General features: G+C 40.6%; 1 protein-coding gene across 35 annotated transcripts in view; it reads left to right on the top strand.

Annotated features, from left to right (window-relative positions):
- Positions 1–27943, top strand: part of ESRRG (estrogen related receptor gamma) — a 471650-nt gene that overhangs the window by 303906 nt on the left and 139801 nt on the right. For 29 of the 35 annotated variants that reach the window (XM_083605305.1, XM_083605327.1, XM_083605314.1 and 26 more), the window contains one exon: positions 18524–18939. In XM_083605305.1, coding sequence (XP_083461431.1) covers positions 18524–18939 — 416 coding nt within the window. Of the gene's footprint in view, positions 1–13227; positions 13323–18523; positions 18940–27943 lie in introns of all 35 variants that reach the window. The other 6 variants (XM_083605297.1, XM_083605301.1, XM_083605300.1 and 3 more) reach the window with 1 other exon arrangement.

Raw genomic sequence — 27943 nt, forward strand, 5'->3', positions numbered from 1 at the left:
CAGATCCCTGGCAGATGGTATGAATGGTTTTCTATTTACCCTTAGGCCAGGGGTAGCTAATGTTTGTTTATTTAAATTATTTAATTAATTAAATTTGTATACCACCCTTCATCTGAAGATCACAGAGTGAGTGGTTCACAACATAAGAATACAAAATGAAAACACAAAAGACAATAAATGAAGAGCAAAAGCAAAACAAACCATTAACTCCTTGCCGCATATACATTTAAAAGGCCATATACAGTGGTACCTCGGGTTAAGTACTTAATTCATTCTGGAGGTCCGTTCTTAACCTGAAGCACCACTTTAGCTAATGGGGCCTCCTGCTGCTGCCGCTCCGCTGCAGTATGATTTCTTTTCTCATCATGAAGCAAAGTTCTTAACCTGAAGCACTATTTCTGGGTTAGCGGAGTCTGTAACCTGTAGCGTATGTAACCTCAGGTACCACTGTAATGTTAATCAGCCAAATGCTTGGTTGAAGAGAAGCATTTTTGCCTGGCACCTAAGGATATGTAATGATTGCAGCAGGGGAGCCGCTTTAGGGACATCATTCCACAAATGGGGAGCCACTGCAGAAAAGGCCTGTTCACTTGTTGCTGCACCTCGAACCTCTCATGGAGGAGGCACATGAAGAATGGGCTCAGATTATTATTGCAGGGTCTGGGTAGATTCATATGGAGAGATGCGGCCCTTTAGGTTTTGCCGTCCTGGGCCATTTAAGGCTTTTTAGGTCAAAAATTGGACCTGGAAACTAATTGGCAGCCAGTGCAGTTGGGCCAGGATCTGTGTAATATGCTCATACTGTCTTGTCCCGGTGAGCAACCAGGTTTCCAAATTCTGCACCAGCTCGATTTTCTGAACTGTCTTCAGAGGCAGCCCTACTTATAACGTATAATGTGGTCCCTTCAGATGTTATTGAACTACAACTTCCACAATCCTTGACTATTGGCCAGGTGGAATCCAACAATAACTGGTGGGCTACCCCTTCTCTATCTTTGCATTTCACTAGGCCTTCAAAATAACACTAGAAGTTAGTATACTGAATCTCTTTTCTCTGCTTCTCCTCTTCTGGCACCAATTCAGAACAAATAGTGATGCCACTCTGTACTGATGTATTTCTTGAGAAAACAGAAAAGTTTTAGCTTGGTTCCAAAAATAAGTGCCGGGCCAGGTTCCCAAGGATACCAGGGAACAAGTCTTGGTGTTCCATGGTCAAAAGATGGCATCTTCCCATTTGTCCTTTTGCACAGGCATTGGGTCTCTGGGAACTAAAGCAAAACTGAACGAGAATAGCTGTCTTGAACTAGGTTATTGGATAAGTGGCTATTGGTTTATTTTAATTTATTGTGCTTTAAATAGGTGTTTTATGTGATGATTTACATTGCCTGTGAATGTATCCTACCATTTGACTGAAAGATGAAGGGCATGTTAGAAATGTGTATAATACACAAAATATGCTCATGGAAGCAGGCTCTTTTTTCATTCTTCGCACTGAGCACTTTCAGTGAAAACCAGTTTAGAAATTTTGAAGTCTGGCAATAAGGGCAATGAAAGGAACATCCTTAAATGATGCTTAGTTGAGTTTTAATTGTTCATGTCCCTGAAACTTTTTGTGTCATGTTTAATATAGCTCCTTTTAGGCATTTGAATGTCATCCATCTCAATTTACAGTGTACATGTTGCTGATTGTTTTCCAAACTGCATTTCTCCTCCCTTGGTGTTTTATCTCACCCATATCTTGGTTGAAGATTTTTTAAAAATACATGAACCTTTGGGCAATTCACAGCTATACATTGTTCACACATTACTCTCTGTGTTGGCTAAATCTGTTTGTGCCACTGGCTGTTTTTGTTTTGTTTTCTCGTTTGAAGTTTTTGGGGGGACAAGAGGCAGACAAAGAAGACACATTACATTTATCAGCTTTGGAAGAAAATATAGAATAATCTTCAAGTTAAAACTAAAGCTGCCTTTAGATCCTTAGTAGAAAGACCTTGAACATAAAATTCTCTAGTTGGGAAAACAGTACTGAGATAATAAAAAAGTCTATTCCCAAGGGTCTAAAGTATATGATTTGGATCCTGCTGCAGTCAATCAGGAAATTCCTATCAAAGTGATGCATGGTCAGACACCTTTAAGCATTTTAATTAATTGCCAATAGCTCGGATATTGAAGCTAAATAGCTGCAGAATAAAACAAGGGAGTACTTTGTATTATCTACTTGCACCTATCCTTTTATAAACTGGTTCACCAATGTGTGCATAGTTAGGATCCCTTCACAGTAAAGATGGATTCTTTCTTAAGAGCATACAAGTGCCTTCCTGGTCAAGCCATTCCAGTATTCTTTGCAATACACTCAGCAACTGTTTGGGACATGTGCAATGGAAAGTTGAACTGGAGATCTGGGAGATCTCCTGGGAGTTGAAACCTGTTTCTTCATAGCAATCTCTATGAAAAAGCCCTTCTGTGACTGTCCTGTCTCTTTCTCTGGATGTTGGAGCATGGAGAACTACCTTACGCTGTGTAAGCCTATTTGTCCATCTAGCCTCATACTGGCTTACTCTGGGGAAGCAGTTCTCCAGAGTTTCATTCAGAGATCTTTCCCATCAACCACTCCCTGATCCCTTTCACCAGAAATTTCAGGATTAAACCAGGGATCTTCTACACACACACACACACACACACACACACACACACACACACTGCAGTCCCTCTGCTATACATCTCCCTGATGTGATTTATCACTGTCCCCACCCCAGCTCAGATTCTATAGCTTGACAGAACCTTGCCTGATCTTGCTTTGTTCTTTATCATTGCAAGACTCCCCCTGCTCCCTCATACCTAACAATCCAGCTATTTGCTTGTCTTTTGGAAGATACTTGATTTACCTTTCTTGAATTTGCCTCAGCTTGCCTTCCCAATCTACGCTTTCACCAAATAACCCCTAAAGAAAGGGCTGGCTCTCTTCTATCTACAGTGGTACCTCAGGTTAAGTACTTAATTCGTTCTGGAGGTCCGTTCTTAACCTGAAGCACCACTTTAGCTAATGAGGCCTCCCGCTGCCGCCGTGCCACCAGAGCACGATTTCTGTTCTCATCCTGAAGCAAAGTTCTTAACCCAAGGTACTATTTCTGGGTTAGCGGAGTCTGTAACCTGAAGTGTATGTAACCCGAGGTACCACTGTAGTTCCATTTCCTTCACCTCTCCCTCTAAAAAGCTCTGGTCAGTAGCTAAACATCTTATCCTCCCTGAGATTGAATTATTATCCCCTAGACCAGTGAAAGAAAAGCAGATAACAGGAAGAGTCCTCAAATAATTCCCACATGGTCAGCTTGTTATAGAAGGTTGGAGGGCTATTTCTATGGGGTTGGCTGTGGCTGTAGAGGTGATAAGGAAAACATCATGGATTCTAACTTGCTTTCTTGGCTTCTGAGCTAGCTCTTAATGCATACCACTACTTCCACATACATGGGTAAGAAATTGGATGCAATGTGCATTTTGTCTTGCTCTAGCAGCAGTTTTAACAAAAAACAACAACCCCAAAACAAACCATTTTCTCTCTCATTACACTACCTTGTGTGAATTTGCACTTTACACTTTTTGAAGGAAATATTCCACCTCCCCCTCATGTCGAATTATTATACCCTCAGCTCATTTTGGTTCCCGTAACAAAAATACAATTTCAAGCTTTCTGTATGAGACCATGACAAAGTGATTTTATAGCTAGTACTGAAAGTGACTAAACTTGACAACAATTGTATTTTATGACAACCTCTGCTTTCATGTCCCCAGCCTACTTTCCTATCATCATTTTTATTCCCTTTTGGTTTTCTCTTCTCTCTCTCCTCCTCCCCTTTCCAAATGCGAGAAATTCCATATCTCTGCATTGGGTGGAAACAAATCCCTTTACCAGGAGTGCATTTTAATGGAGAGCATGCTTCACTTAAGTCACCAGAACCTTAACTGTATAATATTCAATTTCTTACCAACCCAGAACCAAAGCTTTTCCTTGAGAGCCATGTTCATAAGGGTAGTGGAAGAATTAGTATTACAGAACTAAATCAGATTAAAGTGGGGGGAGAGAATATGAATTAGATTTGTTAACAGATGGTGTGCATTGGAAATTAAAGGTGCTTTGCAAATGGAAGCGACAGCAGCTTGCCTCTTTTTCTCTTGGTCTTTCTCTTTCATGCACTTGATAGACGGGTATAAATCACAACAATCCCGTCTTGACAGCCAATTTTGAGAATTTGATCTGGTTAAAGACATGGCTTTCCCGCTCCACTCACTGAAACCGACTTCTATTTTATTTTTCTACAGCACCTTGTCATATTTAGGAAAGCAGGATCACCTGTCTCCCTTTAATGAAATTTTCTTTAATTACAGTTATAGCTCTTTAGTGTTAATTACTTTTCCATTCAGGCTGAATTCTTAGCCAGTCTCATAGGAGTTTGTTTTTTCCCCACACTGACGCATATGCTACCATTTTCCTGAAGATGCTTTTCATTGTTAGAAGTTGTTGTCAGATCCATTCTAATTAGTTCTTAATTATCTGAATCATTATTGTGTAAGGAGAAAGCATGGCAAATGACTGCTAAAGTTAGTGTCGTTTTTTTTGTTTTAGTTTTACAAAGAAGCCTTTAAAAGTAGCACTCAGTGCTCTTGCTAGATCTGCGAAGAGCTTAATAAATTGCCAAAATTATTGCAGAGCTATTTGTAATGTCTTTGATCCCAGATTTTTTTTTCTTCAGAGATCAGAATGTAATTCCAGACAATCTATTTGTTTATGTAAATGGATCTCTCCCATCACTCCCCTGGAAAGTAGATTTCAGATTCAGCCCTCTGGTGTGCTTAATAATATAATTCACTTATTGCATTTAATATGGCAAGTTTGCATTTGGCTGGAGTGGGCTGCATAATCTTGGTGAATGGCAGGCTTCTCCGAAGCTAGGGGAACAAAAATGAAACAGAGTATTTGGGGAGGGGGGAGATAGAGAGAGAAATCCTCTTTCAAGAAGTGAAGACAAGATCCTTAGAGCTGGCAACTAACAGTTGGTGGAAATAAAGCTTCCTACTGGCAGTCAAATCAAATGTAGTAACAACTCACCGACTCCCTGCTGCTAGCTGACAGCATGGTGTAACACACTGGGACAAACATTCACTTAAACGTTGATTGCAGGAAAACTGTCATTTCACAACTTGCCAAGTGCTATTCTTCCTCCTTTTTCTCTTTTGAGAATGAGGACATGGGGCAAAGGGATCGGGGGAAGAAATTGGGATCAGCTGGAGGGAGACACTCATATTTTTTCCCCTGCCTAAACTTTTTCTTCAATGGATAGCACAGTTATTTGTTGTTGGTTTAAACTGCTTTTTATATTGAGATTAAAAAGTTAGTTTTCTGTGCCATCTGCAAAAAGGCTTTGTGAGATAAACACACCTGTTTGTGTGAAGACATTTATTCACACCCAGCTTATAGTTCTAAGAGAGGGAGCAGAAATCATTAAGTCAGATCACTGATAAAATCAACTTTAGTAGAATAATTTCAATGAATATATTGTAGCAATCATTTTTAAAAAGATGGACTCTTGAGTCTGTTTAGAGATTCTTGGCTATATTTTCTCCTTTCTTTTATTGCTTCTTATTCCTTTTGAAAATGACAGACAAACAGTAGGCACTTATGATCCATAGCACCAGATTTGTGACTGGCACAAGTAACTGCTTTTGATGTTGTAATCACTTCAATATAATCCTTATTTGAAAAGCCTGTTACGTCCTGGAACAAATCTTCCGTTATTTTTGTAGTATCTTTATTTTGTTTTCTGGACTGAATGCAGTGCTGACTTTCTTTATACTATTTCAGTCAGCTTTAAGAAGAACACATACCTCAGAATATAGTTTTAATATTCCTTAAAAATTGTGCTTTCTCCAGGTGTGTGGGAGAGAGGGGCGGGGCGGGGTGCTGCTAAGTGAAACAGTGTGCCTGGGGAGAGATGGGAGACGGACCAAGGTTGGTTGAAAACGGGCCAAAGCTTTCTTGCTTACAGCTTCCATGAATTTGCTGTGAAGCCCTTTGGCCCTGCAATGCTGCTGACAGCTGAGTGGCCCCAGGAAGAGACTAACCCCCTGCTGGACAAACAAGGGAGGAAAAGAGGCATAAGGCATTATATGCCGTGACCTGCTCATGCTTCCTATAGGCACCGATGTTGGGCTGTGTCTGGCATCCATTGTAGACTGACCGATGTGTCCAAATCTCAATATCCTTTAAGTGGTGATTTCTTTTGTTCCCCACTCACCCCCAGCAAAACTCTATGGTCCCTGGCTAATGCACAGGTTGTGATGCCACAAACATTACATAACAGCCAGACCAGATATTGGAAGTAAAGATCAGGTAGCAAAACGATCTGCTGAACCTCTGCCCGAGACCAGACCCCCTTTTTTAATGAAGCAGAATAGTACCCATTTCAGTCTGCCCTGATAGTCCCACCCCACAGCCAAGCAACATGAAGCTTGTGGATGGGAAGGTGTCCTAAGGTGATATAGCCACCTGTCAAGTTCCATGGGAACTTGAGGCTTGCAAGGAAAGCTAGCAGTGCCTGGTCAAGTGGAGAGTAGCTAGAAAAGGACCTTGGACAGCTCCAATGATCTTTGCTGAAGCCACTCCAAGAAGTGTTGTCTCTCTAGGAAGCTAGAGCTGACTGAGGATTTGTGTATGTGGGCCAGACGTAAAGTGTGTTAGGATCCACCTCTTTGGACGGTTGACTTGCTAAAGAACCCTTCCCTTATCTGTAGCCTTTTGACTTGCAAAGCTGGGGAGACAGAGGCAATACGGGAGACTCTTATGAATCAAAGGAAGGTGGCAGGACTGTGTTCTGCTGCTGGGATGGAGCTGAATAAAGTACTGTTGGTTTTCTCCCCCATACACCCCCCCAAATCCTGTCCTTATCCAGGGTTTGTTGCCATTCGCTTCCAGAACCCCAGATCCTGACACTAGGAATGAGTCTCTTGCTGAGCAGTGTGGACCCCACACCCCACACCCCACCATTTTCTGCCCAACACTTTATCCAGAGGACTATTTTTATAATGCCGTACACAATCAAAATGTTATGGAAGGATTGGAACACTCTATGGTACCTGAATGCCTTTGAAAGTTGGACTGCTTTATTCAAAAAGCTGCAGGATTGACTCTTACAAATATGAAATCTTTTTCCTAGCTGCGAACTGGGCTCTGTTTTCCTGTCATATTTTAGCATGTAATCGGATGTGAGTGACTCATGCCTTGACTAAAAAATTCAATGTGAAATATTGAAATGGAAATAGGAAAAAAAGAATTTCACAGCTATTATATTTCTAAGCTACGGTTTAACTATAATTTTAGGAACTATGATTCTACATGTCCACTATTTTTACTTTAGTTTCGCTTTATGGCATATTGTAATTGAGGCACGAATCTTAAACAGATTCAGGAGTGACTAGGTTTGCACCTCCCACCAATAACTCTGAATATGTTGTGTTCTTTTGACCATGGGCTAGTTTTATACTCATTTTTATGTCTCATTTTTATATAGATCCCCAGCCTTCTTCCTATGTATAAGCTGTATTGCAGGAGTAAGCAGAGTGTTTTTTTTATTCAGAGCTGCTGTGGAAATATTTAGCCTCCAATTTTTAAAAATGTAACTCCTCGTTCGGGGAAGCTGCAATTTTGCTTGATATTAAAAGCTTCTGTCCTGGGTATGACAGGGTTTCTCAAAATCTAAAAGACCTAGAATAATGACTGAAAAGTAGAAGTCATGAAACCTACAAAAATATTAAGGGGTTTTTTTTAAAAAAAAATGAGTGACATTGTTGGTGTCAGCATTGGGTTGGTTTATTTAAAAGAGGACTGTAAAAACAAGGGCATGGGGAAAATTAAATTCCTTTCATGGCAAGGGATGTGTGTATGTTTTCATATATGTATGTGTGTGCGTTCAAAATATGCAAATACACTTACAAGTTATCACTCCTTAAAAAAAAAATCATTTTGGACACTGGCAGGTTTTAAAGTTAACTGTCATCCACTTCTGGTCATCAATTGTCAATGTTCATTTTGAGAGCCTGAACACCAAATTGTCTGAATACAAATGCACATCCCTGTGTTGAGCCATACTTCTTTTTGAAAGACTTGATACTTTTAGAAATTAGTTATTTGGGTTTTTTCCTCAAAAAGCTTAAGAGAAGGTTTCTTAGTAGTACATGAAATTGTTACAACTGAATTCACTGTGTGTGTATGTATTCAAATAAAAAAAACCACACATACACACACGTGAAAATTGATACTACTAATTTAATTTTTTCAAATACTGTATATTTTCTTTACCTTTGAATTTTTTTAAAAAAAATAACACGTGTCATATCTACATGTGTAGGACATACTGAAAAGTGACTTAATTTTAGTGTCTCTCACTCACATACCTGTCAAGGGCATAAGGCAATGTAATCTTGTTTTGTTTCGTTTTGGGTGGTAGAAGAACATTTACCTTCCACTGCCTGCCAGTGCTGCTAATGTTGACCCCACAAGCAAAAATCTAGCAGCATGTCATGGCCTTTAAAGATCCATCAGCTTTGTCTACTGCAGAAACAGTGCATGTCTAAAGACACATTTAATTAAAGCTGCATTAGTGCATATATACAGACTTGTTAAAACACTTAGTTTGTCTCAATAATATTGATTAAATAGCAGTAGTTTGTTTAATCCAAGTGTATTTTTTCAATTATTACATTACTTAAAAGTCATCAGGGTAATGGTGATTACTAGTGAAATATCATGTTAGTTATAGAGTAATGCCATAAGAATTGATTTGGACTTGGCAGGAAAGAAAGGCACATACATTCTCTCTGTCATATAATGCCAGAGCCCGATTTAGATGATTAGGACAAGAGGTTTCTGTGTAGCCTTAATTCATATAAAATGTGTGTGTTTTATAGACTTACAGGTTGCTCTCTACTACCTAAATAGCCATTATATCAATGAACACCTCAGCCAGTTAATTATGCAAAACATCCTGTATATAATTACATGGTATTATTATGCATTTAATAGTTTTATTGATTTGCCACTTGCCTACATATAGTATTTAGAACTATAAACAAGGGATGCTTACTTTGAATTGGAATAGACCCAAGGAAATTAACTCAAGATAAATTATGCTGGTTTGCATTTACTGCTTCTGATTTAATCCTTGTGTGTTGTAATATAGCCACAATTCCTAGTTTGCAGAATCATGTGATGTCACCAGGACCATTTTATTTCTTTTCCCATTTTTGAGAGATTGATTCGTCAATGCTGTTTTAAGATGGTCCTTGTGTGCACGCTATTACTTTGGGATTTTTTTATTTATTTGGGGAGCAATTTGCTTGGAAGTGCTCCCACATTAAGTTAGTGCACTATATTTAATAGAAGAAGAGGAAGGAGAGAACAGGGTCAAGAGGATAGGTTTTCAAACATTTTCTTCACTGTGTGTCCTTTTTCTGTGACACATCCCCCCCCCCTTGCCAGTTATCTGCCGCATGGCTATTACCGTGAAGGGATATCTCTTTCTTTACCACTTCTTCCTTCACCGCAGTTGGTGACAAGGGATGTTGTAGGCTCTCCCCCCAAGAACAAAAGCAACATAAATTTTCAAGACGATGGAAGTAAATTTTACAGACAAAATAAGAAAAAAGCCTATTTTTAGTTGCAAATTGCTTCTTATTAATCTCTGTGCAGATGTTATTTAAAGTAATGAAATACGCTTTTGACTGTCATTTATATAGGCCAGAATTACTTCTGATTATTTTACTATTAATGGTCTCTTCCATTAGGTTAACCAGGCACACCTCAAGATATTTCTTATTAAAAGGGAAAAATATCCTTTTCTATTCCTTTTCCAACTAAGTCAGTGCACCTTAATGCAATGATGATATGTTAGACGCAGCAGTTGTCAAAGCATCGTATTACAGTGATGCCATAATGACACCCTGTCTCTGTAAAGTAGTCATGTTTTCTCAAATCACACGTTGCACCGTTGATTTCTGACATGACACTTCATTCAGTCGCTTTCCTTTTCTTCGGCGTTGCCATTCTCTGACAATAGCAGCTGGTGCCCATTTTCCTGCTAAGTGATTCACATTTTGCCACTTTGCTAGAGTGCAATTAGCTGAGGCAGAAAAAAGTGCTCATTGTAAAATAGCTCAGCTGAGATTGTAACTCAACTCAGTAACGAGAGCTTGTGCGAGAGAGTCTTGAGGTGACTTGGGTGTCGGAGAAGGGGGAGCAATGTGTTTGGGTTTCCTTCCACACAAATATTTATTCTCATTTATAGTCAGAAAAAGAATATACAAATGATTTCTGGTTTTTGCTGCTTTTGCTAAAGCACCGATTGTGCTTTTAGGGTCGTAAAATCTTTTGAAACGGAGGCCACAGGTATATGTGAGGAAACTAATGGTTTTGTTATTAAAGACCAGATTTCAAAAGAAAAGGAGCCGGATTCGAGTTCTGCCTTCCTTGTCAAAGTTTAAATTGGAAGCTCGCTAGAAACGGATACCTTCTTTGAGGGGAAGAGGTTTCTTTGATTATGAAACACTATAAAACGCTGATATCCACATGCACACCATTCCAAACCTGCTTAGCTGATTTGTTGCTGCTTTGGGGCAGCAGGGGGTCGGGAGGAGAGGAAGAGGAAGTCCTGTTGCATGAGTGGAAGTATGTTCTGCTCCTGAAAACACACATCTGAGTATCACCCACTATGTATATCAGGAGGGGGAAACCTATGGGCCTCCAGATGTTGTTGGACTACAACTCCATAATTCTTGACACTGGCAGTGCCGACTGCGGCTGTTGGGAGACGGAATTCAATATCTGGACAGCCACATCCCTAATATATATTGATCATGCTATAGAAATAAAAATAATGGTATTGTTTTGTAATTTACGCCCAATCCTAAAAACACCATCCTAGAAGTTGAATTCATTTTAATTGAATATCGTTTCCATGTAAGATTCTAGAGAGAGTAGTCTTTTGAAAATGGAAACATTTTGTCCAGGATTATTGCAAAACTTTGACCCAAATAGCTATAGCACTATAGCTAAAACTCTGGTCCGTTTTCATTGTACTTTCCTGGAAATTGCGTTGTGTTGTTTTTTTTACTAGCCAAATCCTAAATATGTTTTATGGAATTAAGTGATTTCAGTGGAACTTACTGCCACATAATGAGGTCAGAATAAAGCTGTGAGCCAGCATGTTTAATATTCCTAGTATTCCATAAGAACCTGGCTGAAAAAAGGGATTATGCATCTGCTGAGCTCTGTCCTCTTGCATGCGTGTTTAATTAATTTCAAAATTGACTTGCTCAATGGGTTTCTTGGCCCTAGCCTTATAGTGACCAGTGGCCATTCATCATAGCTATCAAAGTGAAAAACTAAAATCTTTAGCAGCTTTTATTAAGAAAATTTAGAAATGTGCTGTGGCATGCAATATCAGTATTTTGTTTGTTGTAGGGATTTAAGTAGGGGAGGTTGCTAACTGTCTTAGTATGCAGTTGGAGGCTGTGAACTCCCATTACACAGATAAAATATCTACTGTACTTCAAATTAACCCTACCCCACATCCCAGTCTATGGGGCTGTGACCAGATACTTTTCTGTAATAAAAAGGGATAAGCATTTTTTTTTTAAAAAAGAATCTCTAGTATAGAAAGGCATCCCTATATATTTACATATATATGGAAATTACTCACCTGTATTTCTTGACAGAGAAAAGAGGTGTAATCTCCAGGTTGTTCGTTTAACGTACCTTCTCTCAGAAAAAACAAAAAACAAACATGCATATATGTGACACTTCACAAGCTGCTTTTTCATGCATTTGCCCTACAAATGTCCACCATCCTTTCTACAAGATGGGCTCAGACCTTAGGTACACCTGGAAGAACAATTGGAGTTACCAGCCAATTGAATAAAAACAATAATAAAGAGGAAAATAATCCTACCATGGCTTTAAAATAAATATTGTACACTTAAATATGACACATGTAATTTCTCATTGTAAACGTTAACTACATTTAGATTTTTATTAATCTGCTGTGACCTAAAAAAAAAAATCTGTATTAACAGCACAATGTGGAATTGGACTTTGAATGCAGATAAAGCCATCATCTTGAGAATAGCTCTTTCTGACAAAAAGGTGTTCTTTTGAAATAAAGTCCTATTCACTACATTCCTCTTAGAGTTAATGTGAATTTTAGTGCCTCTAATTTAAGATTGAAGTGAGGTCTAGAATAAAAATCACCGGCTGACAATTGAATTATAGACAGTTGTGAATATTTCAGGCTTGCATAAAAGAGCTTCAGAAAATCATGCACACAGAGAAAGAGGGAATTAAGGTTGAACTAGTTTTTTGGAATATGGTAATTGTGGCACTAGTACGTCTTCAGTGTAATGAGCTAAGTAGTAATTAGGAAGCAACTGTTTTCCTTTAGAGGTCTTAAAAAAAAAATATCTGCCCAGCAATAGTGGACTCAAGTGGTGAGTGCTAACACTATTGTAACCTAATTGGGCAACCCTTCTCAATATATGGCAAACGGGGACTGAGCTCACTCAGTGACCATAGCAGGTAGAAAGGAAAAATGGAAAACATCAGGGTGGGAGTGGATTGCCCTACATAGTAGTATGGTGCCAAAATTTTCTCTTTAAAAATGAAAAAACTCCACCAGTTGATAAAAATAAATTACATTTTTAAATTATCAAAAGGTAAAGAAAATTTGAGTGAAATTGTCACAGGTGAACTGTATTGATTTGTTGCTGTGCTTAATTTGTTTTTAAGATGATCAAGGGATATTTGTGACCGAGTGCCTCATTACATTCACAAATAATCTTTGGCACTCTGTGCCATGCAGCCTTCCCAGGTGCCCAGTCTTCCTGAAAACTTCATCTTGTTCTTGACTTCCCTTTCCAGCAAGCATGGGAAGGTAGGGAGACTGCTTGCTATGTCTCTGAGAACTGTTGCTCTCTATTTTTAAAGAGTGAAGACTTTTAGGTTTTTAAAGAAATCAGTGTGGAAATATTTTTTAAAAGGTAAAAGAAAGGAGTTCTCTTCAAAAAACAAAGTCAGCAAATGTATTCCTCTGAGGTGCTGAGTAGCCAGTCTCCCCGGCTTCCTATGAGTCATTTGATCCCCAGGGGAAGACATCATGAGGTAACTCCTTCCATGGGCTTTTTCAGATCAGAAAGTGCAGGCAGCTGGGGAAGCTGCATGGAGAAATGTTTAATGGAAAGAAAAATACATACACCACAATTGGCCACCTCACAACAATAAGGTAAGCTCAACACTGCACTCACTGAAATATGTGTGTGTACGCATGTGTGCACGCCCTGCAAAAGAGGCAGAAAAATGGAAGCTTTATCTGCAGGGAAAGACAGCTTTCAGGAAATTGGAATACAAGCTTTGGCACAGTGGTAGCTGGAACCTTGAACAGAAGCACCAATGTTCAACATTGCAACATTTTGTTCCACTTAGTTATTCCAGACATAGGTTCTCCCTCCTCCCTGTGTTCTTCCTTATAATAATTAACAGTGCCAACAAAATACATCCTTAGTTGCACCATCTACCTTGTTTTGAGTCATGTTTGGTCCTATTCTCCTGGGAACTAAGCCAAGTTTTCATCCATTGACATAATTTGTGTTGTTTTTTCCTTTCTGTGCAGTGGTGGTTGTTGAATTTGAACCTGCCTGCACCTGCAGCCATAGACATGGTCAGGTAAAACTTAAGTTAGTACAGTGGTACCTCGGGTTACAAATGCTCCAGCTTACAAACACTTCGGGTTACAAACTCTGCTAATCCGGAAGTAGTCCCTCAGGTTGAGAACTTTGCCCGGGGATAAGAACGGAAATCGTGGGGGTGGGGAGGGGAGAGGCCCCATTAGCAAAAGCGCACCTCATGTTAAGAATGTTTTCGGGTTAAGAACAGACCTCTGGAACAAATTAAGTTTATAACCCGAGGTACCACTGTACTAAGAAATCACAACTTCAAAGATACTGGGAGTTTATAGTCTTAATAATTACCAGGTCCCATGTTGATGACATCTTGTGCTTTCTAAGATGATGGGTAATATTTTGGTTCTGACATCATGGGCATGGGAAAAGAGAACAGGTACCAGTATGTATTTGGGAAGTTAATCAGTGTGCAATTTACTGGAGTTGCAAAACCACAGTTGTAAATTAAAGGTAATTCTGCAAGCTGTACTTCAATAACTTTTTGTGAAATCGCAACAGAGAGGAGTTATAGCAAGAAGGGAGAAGCACATCTGTGACATTGTATGGATGGTGCCAGAATCAGCTGCAACTTGATCAAATATTTCATTGAAATGATAGTTAAAGAGAACAACTTTCTGGCAAACTCTCACTGTGGCCTAATCACCAAGTACTGCATGGCTAAGAAATAACTACAGTCTGCAGCAGTTATAGCCCTGATATCTTATTTCATTGGATCATCATCATCATATTGATATGCCACCCATCTGAGTGGGTTGCCCCAGCCTCTCTGTGTGGCTCCCAACAAAATATTAAAAACATAATAAAACATCAGCCATTAAAAACTTCCCTGTACAGGACTTCCTTCAGGTGTCTTCTAAAAGTCATATAGTTATTTATCTGTTTGTTATTGGTAGAATATGATTAAATTTTCAAACAATTCTCTCACAGTTAAATAAAATATATGTTGGGATATGGGGCTGGTGGCATGTGGGGGAAAAGGCCATGTTTTACTACCCATATAACTTCTCATTTCAGTCACAGATCATAATGTATGTGAGAGCTGTCCAGTAATTATAAGGTAATAAGTTGAGCAGTGGTATAAGTACTCTAAATTAAAAGGAATTCATAGAGTTGCCGTAAGTCAGCACTGATCCACTTTCTTTCAAATGTGGACTTGAGAAAAGTGCTTAGCCAGGAGTGGAAGGTGAGAGTCAAGAGAGCTATTTATTAATTATGACATCCATTAACAATTGAAAATACAAGGCAGCAGATGCAGAAGAAAAGACAGGGTCCCCTCCTACCCTTTCTGTCTAGTTCTAAGAAGCCACAGGTTGTTGTTGTTTTTAAAAGCTTTCTGTCTTATAGGCTACTATAATTATTTTACTTATCTTTATCATTGTAATAGTAATAGTAATAGTCACTCAGATATTTGTCTAATGGCTTTTAGATCTTCAAGGCAAACTTTTATTTTGACTAGTAACAGAATTCTCAATATATTTACATTGTCAGCTGTGATTTATTTTGTCCAAGTTCTTTTAGTTGTCAATCCACTTGGGGGCAGAGGGTGGGAAGTCTGTCTACTATAAGTGCTCCAGTTTCAAACTACAAGGGCATGTAAAGAAATATTGTCTGTGGCTGCCACTCACCTCTGGAACTACCTTCTCCCAGGGAATCTCCATCAAAGTTTAAGCCTTTATGTGTTCTAGAGTTCTTGCTTCTGGTGGCAAAGGGTAAAACTGATGCTAAACTTGTAGTTCCATGAAGCTTTTTTTTTAAAAAGGCAAATAGCAGCTGCAGGTTTCTTTGGGCAAGAGTGGCACCACAACATATGGGTATTGGAAATTTGCCTCTTCACCCTTGCTGTGGTTCCAACAAGAATTACTCTACTCTCAAAAGCTTCTATTGGCAATGAGAGGAAAGTTCCCATTGGCACCAATGGATGCTTTCCAATGCCAATAGTAGCTTGGAGGGACAACTGTCAAAGCTGCTGCAGCAGGGAAAACATTTAAATTTTGTTCCCTCTCACTGCAGTCCCAATCCTGCATGGGAACCTCCACAGCTACATTTTTAAAAAATGATTCATGGAACTGTAAGTTTATCACCATATGTCAGTGATGGCCAAACTTGGTCCTCCAGCTGTTTTGTGACTACAACTCCCATCATCCCTAGCTGACAGGACTCTAAGTTTGACTCTAAGAGTTACATAGATAGAGATTATTTTTTAAAAAGTATTCTATAACTTGAAATGCATATATTTGTTTTATGCTTATATTTTCTTAAAATAGTTAACTGTTCTAAGCATCAGAAAGAGTGAGGCAGATAATACAATAAATAATCTTACTCCAAATCTCAGTGGGTTTATGTTGAATAAAGTCCTTTTGAGAATTGTGACTTCCCTCCTTTGCAAAGAGTAATTAGAGTTTTGATACAGAAGTTATTTGCCCCCCAAAATTCCAGCTTTGGTTGCTATCTACTCCAACCATCTATTTTGGTTGCATTGATCTCAGTTGTCCTGCTTGTTAAAAAATCAAATCAAATAGATAGACTCTAAGTTTACCTATGCTTGTGTTTTATAAACATGTTAAAAGTACATGTGCATCTACAACTTATTCCCGTTTGGGGATCAGATGCAGTATATATGTAATTTTAATATGATGATCTAACTATGTAACATTTTATGTTTTCTGTGGATTTAAGCTGCATTTTTATTTTATTTAAGCTGCATTTTTAAATTGATCTGTGTGAATGTCCAGTTTCTAAATGTTGGTTTGTCTTACTAGTCAGTCTCTATTTATGCTTGCCCTTTCCCTGCCCCTGAGTCCTCTGGCAGGTAGCATTTCTTTTCATTTAGTTTTAGGTTGAAGACATTAATAAACAGCATGGGACATTCCTGCTGTTTCCTACCTTCTCTAAACCACAAGAACAAGGGAGAACTGCTCAAGTGTGAGAGGGGATGTGAGCTTCTAATCCAACAACATGGATGAGCAAACTTGGTGCCTATAAGTAACCAATTGGAGCTTTTAAAAAAATAAAAATAAAATGCCAGTTTATTAGGAAAATCACAAGCAATATTTAACTTCTTACTTGTGTTTCAAAATGTTTGAGCAAAGCAATGTGAGACTTGGGACAGAGCATACTCATCCCCGCCTCAGCTGCGCCTTGGGAAAAGATTTCAGGGCTGCTTCCATGGAGGGCAAATTAAGCATAACCCTTGACTCTATTGAAACTAGCAAAAGTTTGTGATGAAAATAACAGTGGAAGACTGCTGGCTAAATGAGAGGACAGAACCAAAGCACTGCCAGCTAAAAACAGTCACAGTTCTGTTCCCTTCCCAAATTCAACTGAACACTCTTAAGAAGAAGAAAACTCTTCTGACCAGATCTCAGTATCTTCATTCATAATCATAAAAAGGCCTTGCTGTGATATTACAATGTGTAAATGTGCATATGTTAATTGATTAGCATTTAACATATTGAAATCAAAAAGTTAATCAGATAAAACCTTTTTAAGTTTGGTAACTACTCAGGAAATATTGTGAAGTCTGTTGCCCCTTGTTTCTAGGGACTCTTTCACACTTTATCTCTTAGATTTAGGCATCAAATTGGTACACTAGTAAGGGAGCGATGACTACACTCAAGCTTCTTCTTAATGGGTGAAATGGCATTTAGTGAATTCCTGGAAGAATTTCAAAGAGTCTACTTAACATGCTAATTGTCATGGCATCTTTGTCTCTTCAGTTGCAGACCACATAGTATTACATTGTAATTTTGCTGCATACCATACTTGCAAAAAGGGAGCGATTTTTACTCCTTTGACAGGGAGACAACCCACAAGTTCAAGTGTCTGTTCACTTTTAGGTGCGGTATCTAATATTTTAACAAGTACAACTTCTCTCTATTTCCTCCATTAAAAACAAACATACGATAATAATAATTTATTATTTATTCCCCACCCACCTGGCTGGGTTTCCGCCAGCCACTCTAGGTGGCTTCCAACAAAAGATTAAAAATACAAACAAACCCCACAACCTACTTACCTCATATGAACTTGCAGGTGTATGGGGTGCTTACACAGTTATTGGCTAGTCTTAAGATAATACGTAAAATGTAATTGCAGCTATAGCTGATGAATCATCCCACTTAGATTTTGTGAAACAGATTTTGTGAAACCACTTAGATTTTGTGAAACCTTAATTATTTGTTGGAAAACTGAGATGACCCATTACTAAATAGCTGTATGTATAAAATCTTCCTAAAAATGATTTACTCTCTGATTCTTAAAGTTCAATCAATAGCGGATGCAGTTATGGTTTAATGAAACATGCTGACAAACAGTAATTACTGAGGAAAATATTTGGCTCATCAAATATATATATAAAGTTTTAGCTCCCTTTGTTAGTATGTTACTGCAAGTGATGTGAGTGAGTGGGTGGGTGGGGAGGTAAGCTCTAGGAATAGCCTGGTGCTGAATTCATTGTCACCTTTGATGACAGTTTAGAATTTAGAGAGTTGATTTAAGGAAAATTGGCAAGGGGGAAGTAGAGAGCAAAGAATAAACTGGATCCAGTCTCTTTAAAGTTTTTGTTTACTGCCTGTCTAAGGCTTTGATAAAGCTCTGTCATGCCCTTATGCTGATTACCTTCATGTAGAACAAGAGGTATTGACTAATGAATGAATGATGTGCGGTCCTTAGCCCTTGCAGTGCTGCCTTTAAAGAGCATTGTCTTTAATGCACAGAAACTTCTCTCTCTCTCTTTACAATTCAGGCTTCTCTGCAGAATGTCAAGCAAGGATCGACACATTGATTCTAGCTGTTCGTCATATATCAAGACGGAACCATCGAGCCCCGCCTCCTTGACGGACAGCATCAATCACCACAGCCCTGGTGGCTCCTCTGACGCCAGTGGGAGCTACAGTTCAACCATGAATGGACATCAGAATGGGCTAGATTCGCCACCGCTCTATCCTTCTGCCCCAGGTCTTGGGGGTAATGGTCCTGTCAGGAAACGATATGATGACTGCTCCAGTACCATTGCTGAAGATTCACAAACCAAGTGTGAATACATGCTGAACTCAATGCCCAAAAGACTGTGTTTGGTGTGTGGTGATATTGCATCAGGGTACCACTATGGGGTGGCTTCGTGTGAGGCCTGCAAGGCTTTCTTCAAGAGGACAATTCAAGGTCAGTGCTTGACTACATTTCTCTGGTCCAAAGAAGCACAACTCCCCCTTCCTGCTCTTTTTTATTCCTGAAGTTGTTTTGTTACATTTTATTGTGTCCAGTCATCCTAATACCATGTTCCAGTGGAACCTGGAGGCAACTTTATAGGACTGAGGACTGCCTGATTTAATTCTCTCTACTTTTCTTTATTTTGACAGTGAAAGGGTAGGCAATTGCTTCTCCCACCCTCCTGTCTTAATAATAATAATAATAATAATAATAATAATAATAATAATAATTTATTATTTATACCCCGCCCATCTGGCTGGGCTTCCCCAGCCACTCTGGGCGGCTTCCAAAAGAATATTAAAATACATCAAACATTAAAAGCTTCCCTAAACAGGGCTGCCTTCAGATGTCTTCTAAAAGCCTGGTAGCTGTTGTTCTCTTTGACATCTGGTGGGAGGGTGTTCCACAGGGAGGGCGCCACTACTGAGAAGGCCCTCTGCCTGGTTCCCTGTAACTTAGCTTCTCGCAGTGAGGGAACCGCCAGAAGGCCCTCGGTGCTGGACCTCAGTGTCCGGGTAGAACGATGGGGGTGGAGACGCTCCTTCAGATATACTGGACCAAGGCCGTTTAGGGCTTTAAAGGTCAGCACCAACACTTTGAATTGTGCTCGGAAACGTACTGGGAGCCAATGTAGGTCTTTCAAGACTGGTGTTATGTGGTCTCTGCGGCCGCTCCCAGTCACCAGTCTAGCTGCCGCGTTCTGGATTAGTTGTAGTTTCCGGGTCACCTTCAAAGGTAGCCCCACGTAGAGCTCATTGCAGTAATCCAAGCGGGAGATAACCAGAGCATGCACCACTCTGGCGAGACAGTCCGCGGGTAGGTAGGGTCTCAGCCTGCGTACCAGATGGAGCTGGTAAACAGCTGCCCTGGACACAGATTTGACCTGTGCCTCCATGGACAGCTGTGAGTCCAAAATGACTCCCAGGCTGCGCACCTGGTCCTTCAGGGGCACAGTTACCCCATTCAGGACCAGGGAATCCTCCACACCTGCCCGCCTCCTGTCCCCCAAAAACAGTACTTCTGTCTTGTCAGGATTCAACCTCAATCTGTTAGCCGCCATCCAACCTCCAACCGCCTCCAGGCACTCACACAGGACCTTCACTGCCTTCACTGGTTCTGAATTGAAAGAGAGGTAGAGCTGGGTATCATCTGCATACTGATGAACACCCAGCCCAAATCCCCTGATGATCTCTCCCAGCGGCTTCATGTAGATGTTGAAAAGCATGGGGGAGAGGACAGAACCCTGAGGCACCCCACAAGTGAGAGCCCAGGGGTCTGAACACTCATTCCCCACCACCACTTTCTGAACACGGCCCAGGAGGAAGGAGCGGAACCACTGTATGACAGTGCCCCCAGCTCCCAGCCCCTCAAAACGGTCCAGAAGGATGTTATGGTCGATGGTATCAAACGCCGCTGAGAGATCCAGCAGAACTAGGAAACAGCTCTCACCTTTGTCCCTAGCCCGCCGGAGATCATCAACCAGTGCGACCAAGGCAGTTTCAGTCCCATGATGAGGCCTGAATCCCGACTGGAAGGGATCCAAATGTTCGGTTCTTCCAGGCATGCCTGGTCTTACCCACCTCCGAAAGTCAAGAAGCTTTTCAGAGCAGTATTCCATGCATTATCTCAGGGATGGGGAACCTGCGGCCCTCGAGATGTTGGTGAAATACAATTCCCATCATCCCCAATCCTTGGCCATGTTGACTGGGATGGAAAGTGGGAGTCCAATAGTATCTGGAAGGTCACACTCAGATTCCCAATCACTGCCTTGTCTTTTGCATTAGAAGCATGCCACACATTTTGAAGCACAAGGTGGTAAAGTTGGAGCTGATTTAAGGCATATTCTCCTTTATTGGCTTTGTTTCTATTTGTATTAAAAACTAAACCTAAACCAATATAGTGCTCCTTATCCCCAAAATAGGAGGTGTTGGATTCCAGAGTTAGAAGCCTTACTGCCAGGGTAATAGCCTGAGTTTGGTCTGTCTACGTCAGTTTTCACCTGTAACAACACCCCTCCCAACACTATTATTTATAGTAGCTACAAGGAAAGATCCCACAGCAGGACTACCTGCAAATGCAGGCTTCAGTCCACCTGCCCTATTGGCAACAATTAAACCAGTCTCCTCCTTCTGACAACTATTTGCATGGTTATAATTGAAGTGCTTTCCATGTTGCTAGATCAAAAGTTGCCTAGCAACTGGCCAGCCCTCAGCTTAGACAAAACTCCTCAGCTGTGTTGGGGCATCTGGCCCAGCTGTCAGGAAACCACTATTCTCGTGCCATTGACATTTGGAAGGGGATAGAAAAAACAGCATCACAATGAATTGTAATAGTAACAAAACACGTTTAATCAATTTGCTGAATGGCATGGGTGAAGGAAACGGGGAGCCAGGCATCTGTGTTTGGAGAGGCTGCAGACAAGGGATGAATATTACCTTGAATACCATGCGTGGAAAAGAATGTGGTCATGTGTAGCTGCAGGTTTTGTTTAGAGAAACAACTGAGTGAATAAGGGAAGCAGGGACACTTTCTGCATAAGTTTGACTTTCTTCACAAGTAAACTTAAACCCATGCCAAACTCTCATGAGAATGCAGGGACTTGCAATTCCCTAGGCCACACTTCCACATATATCCCCACCCTTTGATGTGCATCTTACTAATGTTTGGGTAGGCAACCTTTTTGGCTTTGCAGGCCAGATTCCTATTGGATCCTAGCATTGCCATCTAAATTTAACAGGTGGGTCAGGCTGCCCACCTATCATTCAGCTGACATCACAGTGACATCAAATGACTGGGTACTTTGAAGTCTTGACATTGGGACTTCAAAGCACCATTCAGGCGCTTTGTGCCCTGTGCAATACTTTAAAGCCTGAGGCTTCGGCTTTGCTGCTTATCAGCTGGTGGGTAGTAAAGCTGAAAGCTGCTTTTTGTAGGCATCAGTTGCATGAATGAGTTCCCTGTGGGGCCAGAGGTCTCCAAGCCCTTCTCTAAAGTGCCACAGTAGGGGTTTTGTTGTCTTTCCCCTCATTCTGTGAATTATAGTAACAGTTGACTGGACTGGCAAATTTGTGTGTATGTGAGAGAGGGTGAGGATGGGTGGAAGAGATATTATATAGGAAATGACAATATGAGCCTTTGACCAATATCATAGATGTAGCCAGGGGAGATGGAGTTTATTTATCTCTGTTGTCTCAACTGGTGAAGGCATCTTTCAAGTTGAAGACAGTACAATTGCAGTGTTGTACCTAGAGATTGTATAGGTGCTAGAGCCTGTCACTGCTATTCTCATGCAAGGAAGGATTAAGCAGAGGTTAGTGGTTGTCCAGGGCTGACATTAGGCAGAACCTAAGAAGATGTCTTATAAGTCACATCAGTAGTCTATCAGCTCTGTGTTTTCTGCACTCCAGTTTCAAATAGAAGTCTTTCATAGCTCTATCTTGCAATATCAGGAGCTGTATTGAACCTGGTACCTTTTTGCATTCAAAGCATAAGCTCTGTGGGAGCCCCTATTGTTATGATGTTTACATCCCGTAGGTATAAGTGATTTAGCTCCTTGCTGCATTCCTAAGTTTGTAAAAGGTTTCCTTAGCTGCTATAAAATTCTGTGGCATTAGCTGGTATGCTCCTGCACAAAGAACATAGCAAAACTCCATACAGTCAATTCTCCATCTGCTCTGGTATCTATAGCATAGACTTTCACCCTCAAAACCTTGATCACAGTTCCTATCTTCTCTGAGCAAACCATCCAGTCAATTTCCCCACCCACAACCCAGTGCCTACTTAGGGCAAAGCTCAGTTTGCCTTATATGCCCTCTGGGCACCTCTGCCAGGTGGGATCTCAGCCTAAGGGTGAGTAGCTGATCCATAAGCCAGTGGAGTCCTGCTTCTGGACTAGGAGGGAAGGAGAGGTGGGCAGCAGTTTACCTGACCAGCCAAAATCTTTGCCATTCACTTCTGTTTGCATGCTTTTAACTCACATTTTCTCTTTTGCCTTAAAAACTGTACCACACATACATACTTACTCCTTGAAGAAGAAGAATCAATGCTGGTGGTTGGGAAAACTTCACCTATCAACTCTTTTAATCTATTACCACTATTGCTGCTGTTGCTCCAAGACAGGAGATTTTTTTTCCCTTGAAAAAACCCCAACATGCTCTTAAGAGTATGTACATGCAGTAGCATTAGACCAGGCCTCCCCAAACTGGGCCCTCCAGCTGTTTTGGGACTACAACTCCCATCATCCCTAGCTAACAGGACCAGTGGTCAGGGAATCTGGAAAAACACATTTTGTGAAATTGGCAAGAATTTTATTCTAGGTCTCACAGTATTAACTAGTGTGGGAAGTACCCCAAGAGAGTTTGACCCCTATCAAATGTTAAAGATGATAAGCCAGTGACTGATTCTTGTACAACTCCATTATAAAATATAGAATATTTCCCAAGGAATAGGGGAACTGGAGTTTCATTATTTGCTAACAAACCAAGCAACTTTATTTTGTTTTGTTACATCTTTAGATACAATAATGCTGTGTAGATGCCCCCCTGAATCTAGTGAATGCTAAAGAACTTTATCCATGGACACCAGCAGACTTATAAGTAATATGCCCTAACTCAGCAGCACCAAATTAGAAGTGAGTCTATTGTGATAAAACCTGGAAGGTTTTCAAGGTCCACTAGTGATTGCAGCAGTTTATTCCAGAGATAAACTGATAAGTGAACAAATAGTGTTGGCAAATTTCACAAAAATTAATGGACAGACTTAGACTCACTGTTCCTTTCAGTAATCATGGGGTGCGGTGGGGAGTATGTCTGGCCTGTGTTGAAACAGTTGTTACTGGTTGCTTTGTTCTCTGGAGTTGAATAGTTAGATCTTTTATGAATGGTGCCATTTTTATCTGTTGCAGAACCAATTTGATCTACAAACCTATGAACACTGTATGATAAATATGATATATCTTCAATTGGGAGGGTAGTAAACAAAGATAGGACCAGTTATGTAAATTCAGATAAGCGTTCTTTTGAAATGAAAACTGTAACGTTTACTTCCTGGCTCCACACAAATTCAGCACCTTCCAAAGTGTGTGTTTACCTAACTCTGAGCTAATGCCATCCTTAGCAAATCCAGACGATCTAAAAAATAACTAATTGAGTTGTTTGATCCTATAAGCATTTTTACGTAGCCCTAAGAGAGTGGTTTTTAAATAATAGAGGCCTTGGCTTACCAAATTACATGGACCTTGGCTTCAGTGCAAAGATGGCATACCTGCAGTGAACCTGACACAGTGTCACCTGAATCCATCATTACCTGATTAAATCATTCACCTTCTTTATATAAGTAAAGCCTTTATATCAGCATTTCCTTCCAAGAATGTTTCAAGCAGGCAATGATGGATCTATTTCACCTGCCTCACGCTATTTCTTGAAATTGATTACCCAACTGAACACTGAAGTAGTTCTCTTCTACCCAAACTTTTAAGTTTTCTGGATTGCTATTATGTGGGTGCACAAAACAACTATGGCTTCTGCCTTATTCCACTTATCTGGGAGTAAGCCTCATTGAAGTAAGTGGGATTTACTCTTGGGAAGTAAATGCATGGAGAGCATTGTACTGCAAGTCACTCATCTAACTAGATTCAAAGTCTTGCAGATGTGATATGGTTGTGCCTTAGGGCAAAATTACATCAGACCAACAGATAGAGGGGGATGTGGGTGGCACTGTGGGTTAAACCACAGAGCCTAGGACTTGCTGATCAGAAGGTTGGCGGTTCGAATCCCCGCCACCGAGTGAGCTCCCATACTCAGTCCCTGCTCCTGCCAACCTAGCAGTTCAAAGTGCAAGTAGATAAATAGGTAACGCTCCAGCGGGAAGGTAAACGGCATTTCCGTGTGCTGCTCTGGTACGCCAGAAGCGGCTTAGTCATGCTGGCCACATGATCCGGAAGCTGTACAACGGCTCCCTCGGCCAATAAAGCGAGATGAGCGCTGCAACCCCAGAGTCGGTCACGACTGGACCTAATGGTCAGGGGTCCCTTTACCTTAACAGATAGAGGTAACGGACCCCTGACAGTTAAGTCCAGCCACAAACGACTCTGGGGTTGCGGCACTCATCTCACTTTACTGGCCAAGGGAGCCAACGTTTGTCTCCATACAGTTTTTCCGGGTCATGTGGCCAGCATGACTAAGCCACTTCTGGTGAAACCAGAGCAGTGCACGGAAATGCCGTTTACCTTCCCTCCGGAGCGATACCTATTTATCTATTTGTACTTTCTGGGGTGATTTCGAACTGCTAGGTTGGCAGGAGCTGGGACCAACAGATACCTGAATATATTTACCTTAAGTTTTTTGGGCAAATAGCAGTCATGGTGTGTGGAGGCGTTCCAAACTGGGAGGCCTTTTTAATCCCTTCTTCCTGCACAGTTTCCACAATTAAAATATCCCCTCTCCATGGCTGCTATTTACCAAAATTATGTGAAACAGGAGATCTAGTATCTCATCTAATTTAGCCCTCATAGCCCTCCTTGATTTGGAGTCAAGGAGAGGGGAGGTGATCCTTCATTTAATTCTGATTGATGCCCAGGATATGGTATGAGATGTTAAGTGCTGTTGAATTAATCAGAAACCCAGAATGTCCAGCATGGCTGCATTTGATTTCAAAAGAAGAAACTTTTGACAAATGAAAGGAAAGAGAAAAAGAGAGTAATTTTTTCAGTGTGCTCAGAAGTTATTTTGAATATACTAAATAGATGATCAGATAAAATATATATGTACAAACAACTCCAAGGAGATGTCAGCTTAATAAATGAGCAGGGAAAGATATAAAAGGTAAGGAAGCTGCGCTTTAAAAGCCTTGGTCAGATGGGTAAATAAAGGGGCCACAAACTCTGCCAAAAACAAACCTAAGAAAAAGCCAAGCAAATAAATACATATAAATAAATAAATAAAACAAATAAGTGTACTTACTTATGAAGTGTACTGCATACACTTTTGATAGCCCCACAACAAAAAGGATATAATGGAGATGGAAATCATGCTGAAAAATGATGGCCAGAATGATTCAATAATTCCATATGGAAATAGGGGAAAGCATTTGAAGTGTTTAATTTAGATTACTGGTTTAGGGTTGGAGAGAGACAGCATAGAGCAGGTGTGAGAAGTCCTCCCTGCCCCTTGAAATCTGCATTTCCTGCGGAAAGTGATCAATGCCTGTATACCACTGATGGGCAGAGCTAAGGACTAAAGAGGAATGGAAGGAAAAGAGTTCTTCAGCAGAACTCTGCAGCCAGACACCTGGAGATCTCCAAGTTCCAGATTCTGAAGACTTGTGTTCCATATTTGGACCATAATCTGGAGGTTCCCCATTCCTGCCATTGTTTGTTTTGTTAGATTAGTAATAACATGGGGATATATGTTGCCCTCTAGCTTCATAATGCTTGAATATGAGGGTCACTGGTGAAATTGTTGGCAGTAGATTCAGGACAGACAAAAGAAAATACTTTCACAATGTATAATTTAACTGATGGAATTACTGCCATAAGATGCCAGACGACTAAAATTATCCTTAGGTAACATTAAACAGGCATCAGAAAATTTATGGAAGATAGGTCTATTGCATAGATATTGGCTAACAAGCTGGGACATCCATCATTTATTTATTTGTTTCGTCAACTTACTATAGACGGCTTACTATATATAAATATATTGAGCTGACTTACAGTGATGAGTCAAAGACTCGAAAAGACCAAAGAGCCAAGAGGTCTAAAAGAGCTCTTTTATCTTTATATACAGATAATATAAATAACCAGCAAATAAAGTCATCATAACTAAAGGACAACACCTGGACTGTAAAATACTGAAAATAATAACCAGTACAAGCCAGCAGTTGATAGTCAGGAAATTCTCAGAAAAAAAGATACATTTATTTTTTTTAGAAAGTAGCTGAGACATGCTGTGGATGGAGCCTCCCGAACAGTAGGGGGTGACAACATTCTAGAGAACAAAGAAGGCCCACTTCTATATTGCCACTAGATGGCAATCTGTGAGTCACGGTTCATCCCCTGGAGTCTCTTCCAATCTCACTGACTGCATTTGCCTATATTGGGAAGGCAATCCGCTAATTACTTGGTCCCAAGCTTATTGTTGTTTTTGAATTATGGTGCTGGAGGAGACTCTTGAGAGTCCCATGGACTGCAAGAAGATCAAACCTATCCATTCTTAAGGAAATCAGCCCTGAGTGCTCACTGGAAGGACAGATCATGAAGCTGAGGCTCCAGTACTTTGGCCACCTCATGAGAAGAGAAGACTCCCTGGAAGACACCCTGACGTTGGGACAGATTCAGGGCCCAAGGAGAAGGGGACGACAGAGGACGAGATGGTTGGACAGTGTTCTCGAAGCTACCAGCATAAGTTTGACCAAACTGTGGGAGGCAGTGGAAGACAGGAGTACCTGGCGTGCTCTGGTCCATGGGGTCACGAAGAGTCGGACATGACAAAACAACAACAACAACAAGCTTAGGATGCAGTATTCTCCTGTATCCCAGTTGTGACTAAACAACAACAATGAGCTTAGGATGCAGTATTCTCCTATATCCCAGTTGCTGAAGGTCGTAGAGCAGGAAAAGGCTGTTGCCATCGTGCCCTGCTTATGAGCTTTCTGGAGGGATCTGGCTAAGCCAGTGTTGGAGGCAGGCTGGTGGACTAGATTGGTCTGATCCTGAAGGAACCTTATGTGATATTTTGTACAAGCCACAAGGATAGTCTTCCTGTGTATATTGAACCTATTATTGCTGTTGTGATTGCACAGAGTAATCTGATTGTGCAGGAGTCTATGTTATGCCCACATTATTTCTCCAGCGGTTGCCTGCTACCTTGTTTATACAAAGGCAAATGGCTGCATTGCTTGTCCAGCACTATTTTTTTCTAGCGTTTGAGATCGCCAAATCTGTCTCATAAGTTTAATT

The sequence above is a fragment of the Podarcis filfolensis genome (genome assembly GCF_964270895.1).
Source record: "Podarcis filfolensis genome assembly, chromosome: 3".
Taxonomy (NCBI): Eukaryota; Metazoa; Chordata; class Lepidosauria; order Squamata; family Lacertidae; genus Podarcis; species Podarcis filfolensis.